The sequence below is a fragment of the Podarcis tiliguerta genome (assembly GCF_965153285.1).
Source record: "Podarcis tiliguerta genome assembly, chromosome: Z".
Taxonomy (NCBI): Eukaryota; Metazoa; Chordata; class Lepidosauria; order Squamata; family Lacertidae; genus Podarcis; species Podarcis tiliguerta.
In genome coordinates, this window is record NC_139553.1 from 13545747 (window position 1) to 13558370 (window position 12624).

The window sequence follows — 12624 nt, forward strand, 5'->3', positions numbered from 1 at the left end:
AAAATTATGGCTCTTCCCCTCACCACATTGAGGTCTGCTAGGCTGGAGCAATTTGAAGAACTTACGTTAAAGTCATAGATCAGAGATGGGGAGGGCCACATTCGCTCATGGTCAGCCTTCTTGGGGCCACATGTCATTGGTAAGTGACGCCAGAGGTTCCAGGCAGACAGGAGCACCTATGGGTGAGGGTGTGAATTGGGGAAAGTCCCAAGGGCCAGATAGGCTTTCAGGGCCTTATTTGGTCCCTGCACTCTTGCCATTTTTATAGTTTAAATGGAGATTCCCCGAAGGACCACCTGCACACATACAAGCTTGCCCCGCTTCGTATAATCAGTCTTTATTAGATTTGGGACAGGGCCTTTTGGTGGTGGCCCCTGTTCCTGAGGATCTCCCTCTCAAGGAAGGAGTGTACATCTGGTCCTTTTTAGCTTTCAAACTGACCTTAAAAGCTCTTATATTTCAACATGGCGCCACGGGTCAATGAGTCTGGCTATTAACCATAAGGTTGATGGTTTGACTCCACCCAAGGATGGCTGTGGGCAGGATTCCTGCCTTGAGGGTAATCAGTCTTTATTAGATTTGGGACAGGGCCTTTTGGTGGTGGCCCCTGTTCCTGAGGATCTCCCTCTCAAGGAAGGAGTGTACATCTGGTCCTTTTTAGCTTTCAAACTGACCTTAAAAGCTCTTATATTTCAACATGGCGCCACGGGTCAATGAGTCTGGCTATTAACCATAAGGTTGATGGTTTGACTCCACCCAAGGATGGCTGTGGGCAGGATTCCTGCCTTGAGGGGGTTGGAGTAGATGACCCTCAGGGTCCCTTCCAACTCTACAAACCTATGATTCTATGATCATGCTTTTATGATGTGAACAGGGCAAATATGCTGCTTTAGCTTATCGTCGCCTTTTAGTTTTGCGTGTGGATTGATCCTACAAGATTTTTGTTCTAAAACTTACACTTTTGCAATTAGCCACCCTAACCAGTGCTGTTTTTCATGGCGAGGTACCAGAACTCACCATGAACACCTCCCTTTTTCTCTTAGAATGGCAATGGCACCCACCTGAGAGGTGCCGGAACTGTGTTCCAGTGAGTTCCTGATGAAAAAAAGCCCTGAGCCTATCCAGATACAAAGATGTTCACCTGTTTTAATCTCTTTTACTGCTAATTTTATTTTTAAATGTTTTAAACTTCTTCTTTTTTTACAAGCAGTCTTGTAAACTGCTTAAAGGTTTGACCACAATCCAGTGGTGTATAAATTTTGTTAATTAACTAACGAACGAACGAACTAACATTATTATTAGGTACTTATTTTTCTTATTAAATTTACTTCCTGCCCTTTCCCCCAAAGGAACCCAGGGTGGCAAACATACAACATTGATAAAACAAAATTTCTTAAAAGTAACTCCAATACATGTGCAGACTTGGGAAAAAGCTCAGCTTTAAAAGGCTTGTTGGAAAGAGGAAGGAAGGTCTTAAGTAGGCGCTGAACAGGCAACAGAGACCTGTCTAATACTTAAAGGGAGGGAATTCAAAAGGGTAGTTGCCACCACACTATAAGGCCCTATTCCTACATTGTGAGGAATGGATCTCCTAATAAGATGGTAACTGCCAGGGCTTTTTTTCCCAAAAAGAAAACGAGCTGCTGGAACTAAAGTTGTTGATTGTTGAGACTTTTTTAGGGGGAGCAACCAGCCCCAAGCACCACAGAGGTGCCGGAACTTGTTTCCGGTGAGTTCCACCGGGGGGGGGGCGGGAATCTAGTGGAGGATTCCATTATTTAACTAGTCAGGGAAGTTTCTTGGTGAGTTAATAGCTCCCAGAACTGTCATTGGTCCCCTTTCCACAACTGGCTGGCAGTGGGAAAGATAACAGCAAAGTAGAGTGTGTGTGAATTGAGTGAGAAGCAGGCAGAAGCCAGAGAAGGAGAGCCATGCTTGATTCCAATATTTCAGCTTGATTCCAAGGCTGTGACTAATGGAGAACAAGACCCTTCTGGTCCACTGTGAGAAACCTAAGGGCCAGCTCAGGAAATGGCAGCACACCAGGATGTGGGCTGCAGTACACTCTGAATCACTGGGGATACTTCCCCAGCGATGGCATATACACACCCAAAACAGAAAGCATCTGAATGATCTGGGCTGGCGCAGCAGCTGAAAGACTGAGGGCCTCATGAGCCCTTCAGATTAGCTGGACGCAAACTCCCCAACTGAGCCCAGCCAATAGGGCCGATGGTCAAGGGTGAGCGGTGTTCTGCCTCCACTGTCAGGGCAACATGCCTCTCTGTATACCAGTTTCTGGAGATCGCAAGCAGGCAGAGTGCTGTTGCACTCAAGTCCTACTTGCTGGCTGGCTTCCCATTAAGGCATTCTGGTTGGTGCTGGATTAGATGGGCCTTTGGCCTGATTCAGCAGCCAGCCTCTTCTTAAGTTAATTCAATGAAATGAAATAAACGAAAAACTTAACCAGGCAGGGCTGCTCTTATGATGAATGAAAGACAGGATATAAACAGGATCAATGCATCAAAATGAATAGCAGAAGGGGAATGAGTATAAACAGGCTCTTTTGGCTGTTTGAGGACTAGAAACTTTGTGTGTGGATTTGCAAGGCTGTTTTAGGACAGGGTAGCTTTCTTAGAACTTGATTCCTTCTCTCCTCTTTCTGTTTATTTAGCTTACTCACATCTACAGCGGTTTCCCTTCTTTCAGTCCTCTTTTTTGGGGAAAGCAAGTGAGTGGCTCTCTCTTATTAATGTGACATTTCCATCTATCCTCTCACCCACGCACAATGCTCAGCCCCCAAGATTTGGCCAGTGTCAGAGCGGTCAGCCCTGCAGCCATCTGCTCCCTCTGTAGTTTACGCTTGCCAAGTCCCTGTCATCCCTCTTCTGCCTGTGGGGTGCACATTCTTTTACTGCAATAATAATTTTAAAAAGCACATCCCCAGAGCTGCCCACCTCAACATGCTGCTGAAGGAATTCCTTGCTGTGTCCTGCGTAAGAGTCTCCCCCACCCCTAGGTCCTTTTTATTGTGCAAATCATTACTATTTGAGCTCAGCTTAGTATCGGGGTGGTTATATGTGATGATGTTTTCAATACTGTTTTGTTTTCTCATGCAAAGAGATGGAGGGGGTCTAACAATTTCAGTTCTCCATGTTTCTCACTTTTCTAGTATTCAGTTTTCCACATTTGTGCAGCAATTTGCAATTTAAAAAAATCCTAATGGAAACTGGATGGCATTTCCATGCAGATTTCTCCTAATAAACAAACTTTGGTAAGCACTTCTGACTAATGCACATGTTTGCAAGCAATTTCCACCTAATATAATGCATACTATGTATGTATGGTATATAGTTTTATATTCTATCAATGTTTATTTTTTTAATGTTTTTTTCCTGTGTTTTTATCGGTTCCTATTTTTATCTGTGAGCCGCTTTGAGTTCCATTGGGGGAAATGCAGTGTATAATAATAATAATAATGGTGATGTATGCTGTATTATTCACTATTTGGGGAACTGCAACACAAAATCTGGGTAAGTGTGAAACTGGAAGGATGGCTGTATTTCAGTTCTGATATTATTTTGGAAAGTGTGGATTTGAGAGATTGGCTTTCACTGCCGACTGAGTAGAATCTCTCCCCCGCCCATAGTGCCTGAAAATGAACACAGGAAGTTGCTTTATACTGATGTTTTCTTTATGACACTTTGCACACAGGGGTGGAAAGTGCAGGAAGAGAGACAGCTCGTGTGCTCTGGTCTCGCTTGAGGGTTTCCCACCGGCATCTGGGTGGCCACTGTGAGAAGAGGATGGTGGACTAGATGGGCCATTGGAATGACCCAGCAGCCAGGCTCTTCCTCTCATGGCAAGAGGGAGCAGTCATAATTATTTTCAGTACAGCCTTTAAAGATAAGCCTACCATTAGGTGGAGCAAGGCAAGCACCTTAAACACACTACCATGGTCAGTGGGGAAGAGGGAGTCCTCCTTTGGAAACCCCAACTATTCTTTATGGGAGGACAGAGCTATATTTATTTCCCTGCACGCCCCATAAGCTGGCCTGCTCTCCTGAGCTGCAACCAAAGTTGTAGCCCTTCAACTGCCCATCCAGTTGGCTCCTGTGCATGGAGAGGCAATGTTAGGATGCAGTTTTGACAGACAGCACACTGGCTTGGGTTTGCCTTGTCTAGAGCAGTGTAGGGCCTCTTTTTCATTGTGGCTGCTCTCCCCTCAAACTTCCTCAGGGCTATTTCAGGCAGCCCTCCCCATTGGCTTCCTGTTTTAAGGGAGAAGCAGAGTTGGGGGAGTGGCGGAGGGGGGAAACCACACGCCTCTCAAGTCCTTCTGATCTGAACCTACTTTTTAAAGCCGGCTTAGTGGTAGCAAGCCTCAGGCCCAGGGGAGTTAAGTGTAGCCCTCTCCATAGTCACTTTTATTCCATACATGTAAGAACATTAAAAAGAGCCTTGGTGGATCCGGCCCACACTGCCTCCTGAGGAGGCAGATTTCATAAATGTACTTCTTTACACAATGCACAATTACTTTTCTGTCCTAATCTTCCAACATTCAGCCTCCCTGATGTCCCTGAGTTTTAGTGTAATGAGAATAGGGAGAAGAACTTTACTCTACCCACTATTTATACATCTCTATCATGCCATCTCTTAACCCGCCTTTTCTCTAAACTAAAAAGCCCCAAATGTTGTGACCTTTCCCCACAGCTGATCCACTGCCTGCATCATTTTGGTTGCCACCTTAACTTTCATGGCTCCTTAACTTTCATGGTTTCACTTCACAGTCCTCCATCGCCTCCAGAGACAGATGGGTGCCAACAATAGTTTGCTGTGGGTTATTAGGAGCTTCCCTCACAGAGATAGAATTCCCAGCACATGACTGCTAAAAGGGGTAAGAGTACTGTAAATGCATGATGGCGACATGGCCCACTCAGCTTTCAGGACTCTCCTCAAGCCACGCCCCCTTTCTCCAGACTAGGGAAGGTAAAGGCACAGGTGCCTCTGTTCTAACTACAGTCACATGGAAGTGGTGGGCGGGGCCAGAACAAAAATGGGAGCAGCAAAGAGGATTTGAATTTGAAAACTGCACAGTGGGCTGGCTTCTACACAAACTCACCCACCCTTCTGTCCTCCATTCAAGCAACCAAGAGCCATAATAATTTTCAAGGACACATCCTAGCAAGGCCAAAAAAACACCCAGGGAGGATGTGAAGTAAGGACAGTGAGGGCCAACAGGTTACATTTGGTTTCCCAACCCTTGGCTGGAGGTAAAAAATAAAAAATAAAAATAGGAGGGTAAATGAGTTTCAGGTTAAGAACGGACCTCCGGAATGAATTAAGTGCTTAACCCGAGGTACCACTGTATTTGATGTTTGGGGAAATTATAATTTGTGGCAGACCTGTGGCTGTAGAATGCCCTCACCTAAGAGATATGTGGGGGTTATCATTTCAGGGGGCGCTAAAAATATTTTATGCATGACTGCTTTTAAGTGAGGGTGTGTAAGAGGCAAAGGCCACAATTTTTTCTGGGATGCGAAATGTTCTGCTGTTGCTGCTATTATTATTGATAATAGTGTGTTGTTTGGTACTTTATACAGCTTTAACTTGTTTGGTTTTTTTATGTTGTCAGGCTGCCCTGCGGGAGAGGGGCTATTCTGAAAGATGAGGCAGCGTATTAGTAATTTAATTTAAATATAAATATAAATTTAATTTCAATATAAAAAGCCCCTCAAGAGCATGATGCATTTGTAGCTACACTGGGGGAAGCTTTTTCCGTTTGAGGGCCACACGCTCCTTCTAAGGGCCCTATACCATAAGCTACTCTCCAGCCACTCAGAAGCCAGAGATTTGCATATGCCTCCATCCAGGGAAGCAAAAGGCATGGCAGTTCAAGGGCACAGTCCAGTCAGGCCAAAAGTGCCCAAGGAGCACCCCAAATCACCCAGGACCCGGGGAGGGAGTTTTGCCTGGGAAATAATCCCGAGGACCAACGAGAGACATCTGGAGGTGTCCCCCATTTGCATTCAATAGTGACTTTATTTAAAACAAACAAACCAACAAACCTGCTTTACTTGCAAATTGTACCATGATCCTTACTGGACTGAAGCAACTATTTCAGATTTTAAAGACTCAGAGGAAGGAGGTCAGATTTCTAAGAAATATAACTGTTTAAATTTCTGAAGAGCCTTAATTTCATATTTAGATATCTGGGCACATATTTAGATATCTGGGCAAGGAAGTACCTAAGCTCCGTCTCAGGACTGCTGTGAGAATGAATGGGGGTTGCCTGCCCTAAATCTTAACAAACATGGAATATCCCTGTAAGAGTTGCTTGTGCCCTGGGCATAATGAGATTCCTGTGCTACAGAGACTCCCCACTTCTTTGGGGGTGGAATACGGATGCATACATGCAAAGTTAAAAAAGACCCTCTCAGAGAGCAGAGCAGGCTCTGAGTCAGTGTAGGAAGAGGCCCCTGGCGACTTCCTCTGCTGCTCCCCTGTGTGAGAACAGATAAGGAAACTTGCTACAAGCAGAAAGCCGCCTTTTCCTGTGCTGAAAGACTCAAAGGTTTCCTTGGATAGCCGTGCCAGTGAACTGGCAATTAGGGATGAGTGAATCCGTCCATTTCGGTTTCTCTCACTTTTCCCAATTCTTAAATTAAGTTTTGCACATCCCCTTGTGATTAAAAAGACCCTCATGAAAATTAATAAGCGTTTCAGAGCACGTTTCTCCAAACATTCACATTTTTGCTATTCAATCTTGCCTAAGGGGCAGTTTTTGCAAACCAATTTCCCCTTAACACAATGTATTTTTTATGCTGTTTTCACTAATAAAGGTGTTTTTATGCACACTTTAACCCTGTTGTATGCATTTTTTGTACCCATTACTTGGTTGGAACAGTTCATTGCAAAATCTGGAGAAGTATAAAGTTCCAAGAATGTTGCAGGAAGTGCTAATTAGTCTAAGTTCCCCCTTCAAATGTGAACAGAATCTGATTTCTGTCCCATCCCTACTGGTGATGCAGGAAGCCAATTTTCCCTTAAACTCACTGCCAGGTTGTTGCAGTGGCCACGACAGGAAGGGATCAAAACACAGGCCATTTAAATTATAGCCACTTGGCTAATATACACCTACAAATGTGGCCTGCAGCAAAAGGTGGTAGTGGGGAGTGGTCCTGTTCAGGCTTCCAGCCAGCCGTGCCCTTTCTTAGGGTACTCCATTCCATTCCCGCTTCCGTTCCAGAGCAGATATTCTTCTGTGTCACCACTAAGAACTCTTGGTTCTATTTGGGCTATTTAAGGAGGACATTAGAATTTCACCATAAATATTTGCTATGCATTTGCAAAACTTTAGTTCCCCTCCTTGAGCATGCTGATTTTATCCCTCATGTTTCTCAGCATGTCCAATTTTGGCTACAGTCCCACCGGTACTCACCAGCTGAGTTTGCTATTAGAAGAAGCCGGTTTAAAGAATTCCATTCCTCCCCCCAACATTCCATCACACCCCAGCAGGACCAAAAAGCAGGACCTATACAGATTGGGACTGACCCTTAATGGAAAGGGGAAGATACTTTTAGCCCCATTCACTGACACCCTCCCCCCAAAATTGTTTTTTCTTATATAAGTGAATGAGACGGGACAGCTGGGAGGTGGAATGTGTTGGAAGGAGCCATAGATCAATGGTGATAGGGCAAGTGCTTTGCAAGCAGACAGTCCCAGATTTGATCCTGGGCAACTATCTCCCACTAAACAAATCCCAGAGCAGGTGAGGAGAAAGACCTGGGAGCCTGGGAGAGTCAGGGACAGCCAGAGCAGGCATGCAGTCATTCTCTGACCTGGTATCAAGGCAGGTTCCAGGGACCTTATGAAGAGAAATGAAGCACTGGATTTGGAGGGATAATGAGAGACCTGCCCTAAAAACCTGCCCTAAAAAACTGGATGCCACCAGTGACAGGAGGATACGTAACGTAGAAAGCTACTTTATACCAAGTCAGAACCTTAGTTCCTCTAGCTCCATATTGTCTACACCAGGGGTCAGCAAACTCTTTCAGTAGGGGGCCAGTCCACTGTCCCTCAGACCTTGTGTGGGGGCCCGGACTATATTTTGAAAAATAATAATGAATGAATTCCGATGCCCCACAAATAACCCAGAGATGCATTTTAAATAAAATCACACATTCTACTCATGTAAAGGTAAAGGGACCCCTGACCATTAGGTCCAGTCGTGGCCGACTCTGGGGTTGCGGCGCTCATCTCACTTTACTGGCCAAGGGAGCCGGCGTACAGCTTCTGGGTCATGTGGCCAGCATGACTAAGCCGCTTCTGGTGAACCAAAGCAGCACCTTCCCGCTGGAGCGGTACCTATTTATCTACTTGCACTTTGACGTGCTTTCGAACTGCTAGGTTGGCAGGAGCAGGGACCGAGCAAGGGGAGCTCACCCAGTTGTGGGGATTTGAACCACCGACCTTCCGATTGGCAAGTCCTAGGCTCTGTGGTTTAACCCACAGTGCCACCTGTAAAAACATGCTAATTCCCAGACCATCCACGGGCCGCATTTAGAAGGCGACTGGTCCGGATCTGGCCCCTGGGCCTTAGTTTGCCTACCCATGCTCTAGAATGTCAGGCAAGGGATAGCCCAAGCCCTCCCTGGAGAAGCCAGGAATCAAACCAGGGACACCTGCATGCAAAGTGGGTGCACCTGCATGCAAAGTGGGTGCATCATCCTAAAACACAGCAGGGAGCTGTATATTGAGACACACCATAGGTCCATCTAGCTCAGTACTGTTTACAAGGCTCTCTATGGTTTTAAATAGAGAGACTTATCCCAGTCCTACTTGCACATGCTGGGGAATGAACCTGGGACCTTCTGCCTGAAAAGTAGGTGCTCTGCCACTGAGCCATGGTCCCTTATCCAATTGTACAGCAGGTTGCACCCCTTGGCAAAAATCCTTGCAGGGTACAAGTCCCTCCCCTCCCCATCCCCAGGCACTATGACAAGTTAAATCTAATAGCCGCAGCCAATACTGTACCACTCACATTCCGTGTTCCCCGTAGTGATTGTAGAACTCCATGTGACTACAGGCCTGGATCCAGCCGACGATCCAGGTCTCTTTCCTGGGGAGAGGAGGCACCAACACCTGAGCAGAAGCCCGGAAGTGCGGGGTCCGGTATCTCAGAACCACACTGGACGACTCATCAATGTTGGTAGGGACGGGGTCGATGGAGGCCTTAACTTCAATGACAGTAATACTCTCCCGAAAACCTTTTGATTTGCAGCTAATGCTCTGAATACAGCCCATGGCCCACAACACCAGCACGATTTCCAAAAGGCGCCAACAATCCTCATCTGTTATCTCAAAACCGATATCCATAGGATAGAAGAGTCATCGTGGGAAAAGTTTCGCTATATATACACATATAGATATAAATTTGAATCCCACTATTTGTTGGAGTAACAGGTTTTGCAGCGCTTTCTTCGCGAGTGGGGCCTTTTGGGTATGTAAACTTCTGTGCAATGGCAGACAAAAGTCTGATAAATACTATTTTGGATAAGCAAGGAAAACTGTATATAAAAGAGATGCAGGTTCAGCAAATAAATATATCTTGGTTTTCTTTGATTTCCCTTCAGCCTTCCTTTCTTCGAATGCAGTCGGTTATTTACTCTTGTATTGCACTCTTGGCCTTTTATTCCCTTTTTATAGATTTCTTTGGATTAAAAAAAAAATCCTTTTAAAGCAGAATGCTGATGGTCTATATGAATAATAAATCCATCCCTTTTGGTCTGTCTCCTCAGCTTCTCATAGACAACGTGGAGTTTTCACTTCACTTCCTGACATCCAGTTATTCCCAACTTCCCCTTAGTAAAAACAAAAAGGGGAAAAAGACTTTAAACACACACAGACACACAAAACACCACAATAAGGAAAAAACCAACAGTAAGTTTTAACAAATAACGAACTTTTCTACCCCTCCTCTCCCAGGCTGGCTTCTGAAAAAACAGGTTTCGCTGATTTTTATAAGAAAAGCAACCCACAATAAATAGCTCAAAAAATAATAAAACACAAGTTTTACTAACATATCAAATTTGCCCTGTTTTGCATTTAAAAAGAAAAAATCCGTGAAGGAGGAGAAGAAAAGGGAAATGGGTGCACTCAATGAGTTTCTCTTCCCAGTTAAGAGAAAACATCAAACTAAAAAAGAAGTCTGTGAATTAAAGTATCCAATTTATCGTGGCAGCCGTTTGAAGGCTGGAACCTCGTTCTGTCACATTTATGACTTCATGCACCTGATGAAAAGGCACCTCTGGAAGAAAGGGGATGGCAGTACGCTGTAACAATGCAGTCCTAACCATGGCAACTTGAAAACAAGTCTCACTGACTTCCACCTAAGTGGTTACACGACAGCAGCCTAAAGCTGCAATCCTCGACTTACCTGGGAGTAAGTCCCACTGAATTCAATAGGGCTCACTCCTGAGAAGACATGGTTAGGACTTAGGATTGCATGGCAATCCTGGGTAACACAGTGTTCTTTTTCACTGCAGCAAACAAGTTCCTCATTTCTAAACAAGAAATCTTAGCTGCAACTCAGCCAAGAACAAGCCAGTTAAGAGTCCTTAGGGTAGCTGAAAGGAACAGGCTTAATGGGTGCTCAGCACCAGGCACTATTCTCTTCTAGTTCATCCCTAACGTTGATACACACATATACACACCATCCTTCTTTCGCTTCCTTTCAGAATGCTCTGCTGGGCAGTAAAGCAAAAAATAATTAAGAAATAAAATGAAACGCCAAGGCAGCTAATTCAGAAACCTCTCTGTCACAATCACAGACACTATAGTACCTTCTTAAGTCACTTCTAAATATAAAATATAGGGGCCCTAGCCAGCAGCCAAACACTTTTAAAAAGTTTTACTAGATTTCAACAGAAGCACGTGCTTCAATTGTCTCTCTTTTTGAAATCGAGGAGGAATTGTTATAAATGCTCAAAAGTGGCTTGGATTGTGTCCAAGCCACTTTTGAGCATTGATACACAATCGGTAAGTAGAGTCCTGGCTCTCCTGGGAAGAAAAACTTATTTATTTTCTATGCCTCTAAAAACATCCGCGATGCCTTACTTTTCGAAGCGCCCCACCAAGAGGGGAAGGAAGATGAATTTGAGTCTCTTAATAGATATATATCTATATACATATATTTTAAAAAGACCAAAAAGAGGGGGGAAACTTTTGCGTAAAGTTTTGTCTCCTGATGCTGAGAGGGTCTGGTCTGGCGCTAGCGGCGGAGGCTGCTCCTGTGATTGCTGCTGCTGCTCCTACTGCCGCTCCCCGCAGCTGGATGGAGGAGCCCAACCCGGCAGCCCCTCGGTACCGTCCAAGCCCCGTTGCGCATGAATCGCGCCTTTAGTGACCCAACCGCACCTCATAATCGCTTTCCGTGACATCTCCAATGACACCCACCTGAGCGATACAGAGGGGTGAGAGAGGAGGAGGAGGAGGAGGAGGAGGAGGGAGGGAGGGGGAACCACCTGCAAAGCTCAGCCATGCATGGGTTGCCCCCCTCCTCCTTCCCCCCTCCTCCAATGCCGACCCCCCCTTCCTCTCCTCTCTGTGCAATCTTGCAGCCGACGATCACACTGCTGCTGCTGCTGCTGCTGTGGCCGCCGCCGCCGCTCTCGTCTCCTCCCTCTCCTCGCCCGCAGCCGTGTCCTCAGATCTTCTCTGCAGCCTTGCGCCTTCCTCTTCCTCCTCCACCTTTTCCTCCCTCTCTTTCCTTGCGGGCCACCGCCGGTCACCCGAGGAGAGTCGTTTTGCAAGCCATGCCCAGGGAAAGAAGGGAGACCCTCGCCCGCAGTCGCGTCGTGTGCGCGGGTACAGGCAGGCACAGAAAGGGTAGATCAGCCAAGGTGGCGCAAAAGGAGACTCTCAAGGCAGGGAATGTTTCAGATGCTCCTCGCCCGGGTCTGTCATCCCGAAGCTTCCTATTCCCGCCCCCAGCGAACGTTGGAACGCTCTGCAAAGCGCTGAAGATTTATTGCAATGAGGGTATAGAGTTAATTTATTTTACGTTATTTATTTCAACCCACCCACCCCAATTCAGCTCTATTGAGCCCACCACAAAGCTAGCTGAATGCGTAAGTGTGCATATGAGATATTATTATATTACCCCGTTTCACCTTTAAAAATTAATCGTCCAAATGCCATTCACAAATCCCTCCAGAACTGCAGCTGCAGAAGCACCCTCCCTCCGCCGCACAAATAAAATGTGTATACGAAGGTGCCTTTTTGCAGTCAAGAGAGCAATGTAAGCAAACAGACTTGCGTGTGCAAATGACTTATCAGTGCATGACACGGTTTGGGTGGTTTATGTGCATATCTATGTGTGCATGTGTGTCTGTTGGTTTGCTTGATATTTTTGTGCAAAGGGTATCTTGTTTTTTCCTCCCCGCGCAGCGCGCTAGGCTGGCGCTTGCGGGAATCCCGGACGGCGGGCTCCTCTCCTTTCTGCAGCAGAGGAGTCCGCACAGGCGGCCGCGCGACTCCGCTCCATCTTTCGCCCACCACAACCCGCTGCTTGCCCGGTTCCTTATTATTATTAGTATTTCTACGCGCGTGGTTGATCCGTTGCTT

At 46.0% G+C, this 12624-nt stretch overlaps 2 protein-coding genes across 4 annotated transcripts in view; one reads left to right on the forward strand and one right to left on the reverse strand.

The window, feature by feature from the left end:
* FAM78A (family with sequence similarity 78 member A) overlaps positions 1 to 12048 on the reverse strand; it is a 28298-nt gene extending 16250 nt beyond the window's left edge. The window contains exons 1-2 of one of the 3 annotated variants that reach the window (XM_083423959.1): positions 11116 to 11453; positions 9041 to 9860 (exon numbers count right to left, since the gene is read on the reverse strand). In XM_083423959.1, coding sequence (XP_083280085.1) covers positions 9041 to 9375 — 335 coding nt within the window. In that variant the 5' untranslated portion in view covers positions 9376 to 9860; positions 11116 to 11453. The other 2 variants (XM_083423961.1, XM_083423960.1) reach the window with 2 other exon arrangements.
* The window catches only part of LOC310669594 (uncharacterized protein), a 570356-nt gene that overhangs the window by 257979 nt on the left and 299753 nt on the right, over positions 1 to 12624 (forward strand). The window lies entirely within an intron of this gene.